The sequence below is a fragment of the Dendroctonus ponderosae genome, unplaced genomic scaffold (genome assembly GCF_020466585.1).
Source record: "Dendroctonus ponderosae isolate FM_Combo_2020 unplaced genomic scaffold, Dpon_F_20191213v2 Dpon_F_20191213_6, whole genome shotgun sequence".
Classification (NCBI taxonomy): domain Eukaryota; kingdom Metazoa; phylum Arthropoda; class Insecta; order Coleoptera; family Curculionidae; genus Dendroctonus; species Dendroctonus ponderosae.
This window is the reverse complement of record NW_026018814.1, coordinates 1,487,650-1,497,021: the sequence shown is the minus strand read 5'-3', so window position 1 is coordinate 1,497,021 and position 9,372 is coordinate 1,487,650. Positions and strand designations below refer to the sequence as shown.

Here is a 9,372-nt window from a genome sequence, read left to right as displayed (position 1 = left end):
GAGCAAGAACGCTCATTTGTACGTCATTCTAGAGAGAAATAAATGGCCTTTTTAGAAAGTGAACCATCGATAAGGAAATGTTGGCCGTTTTCTCATTTTCTCATTCAGTTTCACTTGTTCATCGTGCCGCATCCTCTCTAAGAACGTCTTTTGCAGACCAACTGGTTCCAAAAGCAAGAACGTAGTTGTTGCGTGAAATTTCGCTGTAAACCACAAAACTATGCGAAATATTTCAATTTGGATAAAAGGAACCGGACTGGGTGAATTACTGGAATGCTTGCAGTGCGGATCGTTGCTTGAGCGCAGCCCAGACCAATAGCCATTCTTTATCTTGATACCGTGATCTTTGTTTCGTTTTGTTACGTTTTACAGTTTTAGTTAAATAAGCTTATTTTATTTTATCGTTATTGCCTATTTTGTGTCCTACGGGCCATGGATAGTGGGGTCTGGTGCGCCATTGTCTTCCTCGAGCACAAAGCTTCACCAGGATTAATTGAATCTGTTTTTAGCGTGTTTACATGTATTGTGCTGCTGTGGAAATTAGTAGGTCCAGAGGACCATTACTGAACTGCAGCCAGGACTTAGAGTTGAACAGTTTTCGGTGATTATTGCACAAAAAAAACGCTATTAAAACACACCTCTGAAGATGATAGCCATGCGCCCACACGACGGCCTTTGGCTGACTTATTTTAAACCCACTGTTTCCTTGAAGCAAAATATTAGCGCAAAGATAAAATTTTAGGGCAACAAAATGAAAACACAACAGGACAAACAAGTTTTTATCTCCGCACATTTCTATCCTTTAAAAGATACAAACATTGCGGGATTATGCCAAAGGCCACATAACCAACATGGTTAATTGGCCGGAATACGTGCTCTATTGTGTTCTGATGTGGTCGTTTTCTTTTTAGCATCTTGTTATCAGGGTCATTTAGGCGAAATACGATTGGTCTAAACAACGTTCCTTAAATCTGCGCTTTCAATTTAAATTGTATTAGGTAGTAAAGCTGCTCTGTTTTGGTTCTCTGGCTGCGACTCTAAAATTGCCTCTATCTAGAGCAATAAGATGCAGTTTGATGGCTTAAAGCACTGGCCAAATGGAGATACTTATCAACAGAAAACCTACTAATTATCTCTAGAACAATGTATAAACTGAAAATAGTTCAAATTGTGGCAAATGCTGATCCTTTATGGAAAAATTAATGAAACTTCCTGAATAGTTTTCTGCGGGATGGAATTCGAAATCCGCTTCTGGATTGCGCTGATGGCCCTCAAGCCAAAACATTTCGTTTCGAAAACACTGTTCGAAAGTTTACTTTTTGCGCTTTTGTTCGGTTATTTAAATTGTTTATGTGCAATAGTGTGGCTACAAAGTATCATGTTCATTTAACTTTCGGCTGAAGTTTGGGGAAAGCGCCGTATAAGTTTAAAACTTTACCTTAAACTTAAATATCAACTTAAACTAGATCGTCTCGGAATCATAAGCAGATATGTAATATAGACGAAGTTTCCACTGTATAAGCTGAACCGGCGGAAAGTACGAACGCTGAGTTTAAAGTGGATTTTATAGTTCTTTTAAAATAGTTTAATCAGAATATATGTATGTTTAATTTAATGGGAATGGAAATGGGAAGTTTGCAAATGCAAATGTGGACTCTTCCAAGTGATTTTTCAAAAATAGATCTTCGGAAAACATCCATCGCAATCATCAAAGCAATCGCAATAAAAATGCTTTCGCCTGCCAAAGAATTCAATTTGGAGCGGAATTCATTTCGAGTCGAAAAATCAATTCTGATTCTATTAGAAAGAAACGATAATCAGGCAGAGATCGAATGCACCCTCCCCCAAATAAATTCGTCGGGAATTCGACAAGTTCAAAAAGTTTCCATCAGTTTTAAAAGTATCCCCGGCTTTCCAGTAAAGAAATGTGCCACTTAAAGACATGAGCAAAAAAGATGGGGCCATCTGTAACCAGCGCAGCTCGGCAATCCGTTCGAAGACACAATCGGGGCCAAAGCTGCACCCCGATAGATGCACTTTACAGTCTGATTGAATCCGATCAGTGTGCACTGCATACGAAACCGCCACTTTTGTTTAAACCCTCGACTTAACCGGCATTCGTGTCTCTTTTCCTTTAACTCCTTCAATACTGTTTCGTATCATGAAATCTGTAGAGGAGATGTTCACTTATTATTTGCCCCTTGAAAAAACACCAAAAATATGTTCTGCGGTCGAAGATTCCACGTTTTACACAGAAGAACGCGCAGAAATTATCTTAGATTGAGCTTCTGGGGAACCACAGCACATACATTCTATATCTGGAGTTTTCACTCCATTACAATACAGGCCCATTTCACATAGATTTTAATTGCGTTCCGATCTAATGAGAGATAAAGGGTATTCCACTATCTATCATGAAACTACATAATAATAGGACCTCGGTAAATCGGCTCTTGAACAGGGGTTTGCCCCGAAATTTATCAACATAGTTTGGAAGTGACGAAGTACTATTAAACATCGTGTTTTGCACTTGAGTTGTCAAAGCGAATCCCCATCCTGAATTCCTTCAAGTATGCAATTCGAAACTTCTTAAGGCATTTAATTGTGCAAAGTTATAGAGAGGGGTTGGGAAATTTCTTCCAAAAACAACTGCAGCTAGAAAAGGCCACACATAACAAAACACGCTTGGGCAATCGATTAATATCGAGTTATAATCCAGGGCGTATCCAGAGGGTTTGTGTCGGCTAATGTATTTTTTTTAATTTCATAGACAATTTGAGGAAATAAATACTTTGTATGATGGCAAATAGGTGCTGTTATTATAACTATATGCAGCATCAGATCCTTCACTATGTATAAATAAGTCACTGTCTTAATACGGGCCCGATTTGGATCATTAAAAAATTCGTTCTTAAGCGAGTGATTTTGGCTAAAAATCGTATTTTGCAAACTTGAAATCGGTTGAGAAACTTGAAAGTGATAACAGTTTGAAGGTCGAAAAAACTATTTTTCTACACAAATCTTATCCGTCAATGTTTTCTTTTTGGATTGAGAGTCGCAATTTTTTTGAAAAAACAGCTATTTGCCTGTGGAAATTTTCTGCATAACTGTTAATATTCGGGACGATTTGGGAATTTTTAAATTTGTTGAAAAATGTACGATTTTCTATAAAAACTGCATCTCGAMAAATCGGTTGAAAAACTTGGAAGTTTGATGATTCGAAAGTTGAAAAGACGATTTCCCGAACAAAAGCTTTGAATTWTTAACTCGATTAACTGATTTTCAAACGAGAACATGATAAAGTATTTTCGACACATTCACTGTCTATAAGAAAAATTGTATTTGCAACAGTTTRGGAGGAAATTGCCTCAGAAAAGGTCAGCAAACGTAAAACTMTCAAACTTGCGCATATTTTCAGYCTTTACCCTGTAACTCGGTCAATTATCAACATTTTTCAGAAATTCARAAACGGTTCRAAAGCTCATAKAGTTGGAGGAAAAAGTTGCTTCAGGGCCAAAGTTCATTATGGTCACTGTTTCAGTGCCAGGGAGTTTAAATTTGCAAAGATCGGAGCGCACCAATATTTTTAAACGCCAAAATGTATTTTTAGGAGCAACTCGACGGTTTAAAAAAATTGCAATTATTATTATTATTTTTTTTAATCGCAAATGTCGAAATGTTTCACTTAAGAGTCGAATTAAGAACAAAATTCCACTTTTGACCACTGACGACGTATTTTGTTCACTTCCCGTACCAAACTGCATATTTAGTCACCTTTTCCAAAAAAACTCAGGCGATTTTGATGCTTTTACCACTTTCCGAAAGCAGCGAACTACAGAATTAAGGTGATGAGATAATTGTTTGATTGATCGTCCCTTTAGATTTTATTGTTAACTGCTTTGTATATAAGTGCATATTTTCACGCAAATATTTTCTAACGCAGTTTCTGCTCCAAACCAGTTTGGATGGTGGCCGTGAACAAAACAAGTTTTCCAGCCAAAAAACAACATCTCCAAACCTTGAGCGAAATAGACTTTTTCATGCTAAATTAAATGCTCTCGGACTTTTGTTCGATTTTTGGTTATAATTTGATTCTAATGTTTCGCAAGCCCACATAGCTACCATCTTCAGAATTCAATGGGGGTTCTTCGAGCGAACACACTTCTGAGGATGGTAGCTGTGCCTACTAGCGAAACTCATCGTATTGAACAAAAAAACATTTAACCCTTTGCGTCTGTTGGCGGCGACGAACTCTTCAGATTTAAGCCTGGATAAAACCCGCAAAAAAGTAACAATTTTTCAGCGACTCATGATGAAGTGGCCGCGGTCCTGTTTTTAATTTAGCCAGGCCTTGCACTTGAAAAGGAACGGAAATCTGAAGATCCACAGTGAAATTTTAATTATCTTTCATGAGGGATTTTTATTTCACCGGCAAACCTTAAAAATTGGCAAAATTGTGAAATGAAACGCATAACAGGATAAAATAAAAGGAAAACTTGTTTTGTTCCTCTAACACCTTGGAGCAAACATTGTCGGCTGTCTGCAGTAAAACCCATTAAAACTGGCAAAGGAAATTTTGGCTTCAACTGGGGCCACAAGCGGCGGAAAACATGTCGGAGTCAAACAATGTTAGAAGCCGTTTTCCAGCGAACTATATATGCGATCAAAAGCATTCCGCGAGAATTAATTACTTATTCCCAGTCTGTCTTTGGCACTTCGCAGCCAGTCAACTGCTTATTTATGCAAAGGCATCATTCAGCACCCTTTTTGTCTGACATCCTACGAGTCACACTTCTTATCCCGGAACAATCAGAGTCGATGAAGACGCCCCATGCATTCATACGAGATCTGTCACATCTCATTCTCTTTCGTGCAGATTTCCTTGACGAGGTTTGTTTCAGAGGAGGCCTGACAAATGGGGCAAATCTCGCCCTAGTTTGTCAGTGTTTCAACCAGAACACTTCTTAAGTTGTTTAACCAAAAATTAACCGACTGATGGATTAGGAAATACTGCAACTTAAAAAACTAATAGGTTTATGGATGTGTGAGGTTGTCCAAAACTCATCAAGCTTTCTTAAACTAACTGTATTTGAAAGTGGCCAAAAAATCTAAATATCAATGGCACAGGAACGTTACACTTCAAAACTAGATCGAGCCATTGAAATGCTCCCGATATTTAAAAAACCCCAAATGTAGTTCGCATTGTTGGAAACTTTCAAACATCAGGTAAATAATGAGCATTTCCTCAAACAATAGCTTGCTCGCTTGAATGCGGCAAGGCAACAAGCCCTGCCGCATTTCCCAATCATTAAAACTGAAACTTTAAGCAACTAATATTCAACAGAGCTGAAACTTTTAAATGAATGCTCACTTCCAAAAAATGAAATTGAAGTATACGCTAAGCAAAAATTAATAAAGTGTTAAAGGTGTCGGTAAAAAAGGTGTAAAACATTATCAAAAGCGGCTTAATAATTAGACTAACTGTAGCTCAAGTAAAAATTAAACATACGGCGTTTTTACCGGTTGAGAAAAAGTCAACCTTTCCTACTAGGCAATAATCGCTGATTAAATTAATCGAAATTACTACTACGATGCGCTCACGTGGATCCCTTGAAAAACCTCCAATTTCGAATCAATTGATCATCGCTTAGTACCAGGGTTCGCGACTTGGTTGCGATATTGACCCTAATTTGATGTATCGGGCAGTTTGCGAGGCAATCGAACCCACTGGGGATCCTTGGGGAATATGTTGGGGTCCGCTTTGGGCCGCTTCCATAGCAGTGGGAACCTGATTACCGTCGCCCTTAAGGACGCCCTCCTGCTTCCACAGTGTTTTGCTGTGAACTGAAAATTTTGAAGAATGACTGCGGGTTCAGATGCGCTAATTGCGGCAGAACTTACTTCTGAACATTCGAACACAACCATCATCGCCGCTGGAACACAACACTGAGCCATTTACGTTCCAACAGACCCTCCATACAGTGGAGCCATGCTCATCGAATTGGGCCACTGTTTGTATATCTAGCTTGGTAATCCCACTTTGTTGAGACTGTTCGTCGCTGCGACAACATATTTCGTTCAGGTTAATTGTGCCTAGCCTTGGTTAATTTAAAGCTTACTCTGTTGGAGTCAGATTTATGATCCGTACGTTATTGGTGGCGACGCCCAGTATATGAAACGTCCTTCCCAAGTTTGGGGCAAAAGCAATATCGTGAACGGGTTCAGTGATGCACGAAACAGTGTCCAATTTTATCCATTTCCTACTGTTTTCGCTGTACTCGTAGATGAACACTTTGCCGCCGGATCCAGGCTCATCACTGCCAACCGCAATCATTGGTGGATGTGCTCTGGACAGGCTGCAATTCCACGTGAGGCAGCTCAAGGATAATTTGCATTGGACTTCATGTTGCAGTGTCCACTGGCTCAAATTCATGACATCGGGAGCTTCATATATCCTAATGATACCTGGAACAAGAAGCAAATTGCTCAGCTGATACAGTGGATTTGTATATGGAGATGTTACCTTCCGCTGAACATGTTGCTAGCTGCAAGCCCTGTGCTTTTGGCCCAAACTTCACGTCTGTAACAGAAGTCCGGGAATCGACTAAGTTGGTTCGGCGCATCCAGTGTCTTTGGCCGCTCTTGCCAGGCCCAGGAGTATCTCCAACTGCAAATAAGTTGAATTGTACGGGAAGAAACATTGGCATCAGGAAGCAGTTAGGATTTCACGGTTAATTCTTGAAACTGGTGGCTCGAATTTCTTCCTGGCGTTCCGGAAACACGGCACTCACCAGATCAACGGGAGATTGAAAAAATTAACTAGGTATTTAGGATGAAAATTACCAATTTCCTCCCAAACTGTGGCTGTTCTATCAAAGGAGCATGTGGCCAAAACTTGCCCGAATTCCGGATGCGCCCAGGTTACTTTCCACACTGAAGCACTATGCCCTTTCCAACATGAAGACAATATCCATTTGCCCTCCTCGTTTCTGTCCCACACCTACATTGGAAAAACCTTGTTAACATCCAAAACCCTTTACCTACCGCTGATAATGCTGATTTAAAGTGCTCAATTCCCTTAAGACACACTTGGTCAAAAGATTCTAAAGTAAACGGAAAATCGCTGTGAAAATGCCTAAGTTTAACATAAAACGCATGTTTACAGTTTGGACGGTTTTGGCCGACCCGATATCTTTTTGGTGGCTCACATTGCTTTCTAAGTGTTTCGTTTTTAATAAAAACAAGTGCACAGCAATAGAAAAACACTAGTGAATGTGTTATTACAAGCAAATCTTCATAGAACTCACTTTAACGTACTGATCACTCGAACAAGTGGCTATTCTATCACCGTAATAGTCATAAGAAACATCATGGATTAAATCCTTGTGTTCGGCAGATATTTCTTGGCACTCAAACATACTTTTAAGGAAATTGTTCTGGTTTTTTAACGGATATTTGAAAACACAGGTAAAACAAATTATAACCTCGCGAATTTGGGTTCAAAACAAATAACACACGGGTTGGACGTCAACTGGCTTGAGCGCTGTTGCCAAACGGGGATTTCACTATTACCTATGGGAATTTTTGGGCGCAGTTCACACATTCAAGTGAAATAATAACGTACAAAAATATAATATAAAAAAAATATTGGTAATAATACACGACATTCATTTCAAGAAAATTAAAAATGGAAACAAAAAAGGACGTTAGTTAGGCGTTATCGAGTAAATCTTGGGTGTTGAATTCTACATAAGGTTCCTCTTCGGTATCACTCAGGGCTTCGATTTTGTTGGTACTGCTACTAATTTGCTCCTGAATGGGTTTTCTTGGCAAAAGCTCCTCCTCTTGAACCACATCCCGAACAGGAATTCGCCTGGGAAGTTGAAATGATTGCAGTTCTTGATCAGCAAAAGTTGGATCTTGAGCCGCAGATGTGCTGGGAATCGGTGAATTATTCCGTTCTCTGGGCGAAGATGCTGAGTCGTCGGTGTTATATTTGCTCTTTTCATCGGAATCAGCCTGTTCCGATTCTGACGACGGCAAAGGTGAAGCTTTCTTAGAGCGAACATTTCTGCGCTTTGCCGGTGCAGACTTTTTTCGCCTCTTCATCTCAACCGCCGGATTTACTGTTGGTCTGCCTTGCCTGAACGCCATAAGGAGATCGTTCAGGTGCTGGATGTGCCTTTTTTTCTCATTGAGAATTGCAAGAAAATTGCTATGCAACGAAATGGTTTCGGATTTCCGGCGCTCCAGGAACTCGTCCAATTTTCTCTTCAATGTTTTGTTGGCTGAAAACGGCGTGAACATGCTTGACTGTATGTGCAAGAAAAGTGCTTGTAAATATTTCACCATTTGATAAGAAATTCGGTTCCAAGCAGCAACTGGGTTGAAGCTTGATACTCACCAGATTCAGCTAAATCATGCTGTTGCCTCAAAGTAGCCAGTTCATTGGCATTTTTTCTGTCAGAGGCGTAAAATTCATCCAGCAACTTTAACGCGTTTTCGGCAAGATTGACCTGAAAAAATTCATCAGCGCCTTAACGAAACGGGAAAATGTAACCAACCTCAGTTAGCCTGCATGTGAAAAAGACCATATGCAGTTGATCGCCTTCAAGCGGTAACAGAATCTTAAAACAACCAGCCTTAAATTCGAATTTTCCATTTTCTGGTGGCCTGGCAAAGAATGTTTTCAACTTGTCTGCGTAATTATTGCTGTTGTACTTGGGCTGCGCCTGCAAGTCTGCTTTGGTCAGCTGAAATTTAGTAAAACCGAATTTAAGTGTTTGTTTTTTCAGTAAATCTGAAGCAGTACCTTCGCTTTCCAGGCTTTATCCTGTTCAAAAACTATTAACTCTGGCCATTCCTCATGGTAAACAACACACAATTTCCAAACACTTCCATTACTTCCACATTGCGGGTAATAATAATGATTCATTTCAAATTTTAATCAAAAGGGACTGGAGTTTACATTTTGTATATTTTAGATTGTCAAAATAGGTTATTTCCAACTTGGCAGGCCGGAAGAGAAGAACCAAATTTGACATTTAACATACATTTTGTTTAAGTCATAACTGCACTTTTGTGTTGATAGTTTGTATTTGCTCATATTTGCTTGAAGAAGTTTCCAAATTTCAGTGTTATTGTGTTTTCTTGATTGTTTTCGGTGCAAGTGTGAGGATTTGGGGCCCATGAACAGCAGCCAACATGAATAGCGACGATCTCCCAATCAAACCAGAGACTACAGATGGGGCTCCTGGGGATTGTCTTCCTATTCCAAGTGAACATATTAAAACAGAGCAGGGGGTCGAGGCTCCAATTGCTAGGTATGTAAGTTGATTTTAACACCGTCCGATCTACCCACTGCAGGGGCGG

The 9,372-nt window shown here is 39.6% G+C and overlaps 3 protein-coding genes across 3 annotated transcripts in view; 1 reads left to right on the top strand and 2 right to left on the bottom strand.

Moving 5' to 3' along the window:
- Positions 1-5,069: 5,069 nt before the first annotated feature.
- Positions 5,070-7,532, bottom strand: LOC109536368 (nucleoporin SEH1). Its single transcript, XM_019902555.2, has 6 exons — positions 7,308-7,532; positions 6,844-7,000; positions 6,524-6,667; positions 6,120-6,465; positions 5,902-6,059; positions 5,070-5,844 (listed from the first exon to the last, which is right to left on the bottom strand). The coding sequence occupies exons 1-6, from the start codon at positions 7,416-7,418 to the stop codon at positions 5,648-5,650; spliced, it is 1,113 nt and encodes a 370-aa protein (XP_019758114.1). The 5' UTR covers positions 7,419-7,532; the 3' UTR covers positions 5,070-5,647.
- Positions 7,533-7,631: 99 nt separating this feature from the next.
- On the bottom strand, positions 7,632-9,020 carry LOC109536369. Its single transcript, XM_019902556.2, has 4 exons — positions 8,813-9,020; positions 8,565-8,753; positions 8,405-8,516; positions 7,632-8,288 (listed from the first exon to the last, which is right to left on the bottom strand). The coding sequence occupies exons 1-4, from the start codon at positions 8,933-8,935 to the stop codon at positions 7,711-7,713; spliced, it is 1,002 nt and encodes a 333-aa protein (XP_019758115.2). The 5' UTR covers positions 8,936-9,020; the 3' UTR covers positions 7,632-7,710.
- Positions 9,021-9,033: 13 nt separating this feature from the next.
- Positions 9,034-9,372, top strand: part of LOC109536366 (RE1-silencing transcription factor) — a 3,345-nt gene continuing 3,006 nt past the window's right edge. Inside the window, exon 1 of the mRNA XM_019902553.2 lies at positions 9,034-9,323. Coding sequence (XP_019758112.2) covers positions 9,205-9,323 — 119 coding nt within the window. The 5' untranslated portion in view covers positions 9,034-9,204. The remainder of the gene's footprint in view (positions 9,324-9,372) is intronic.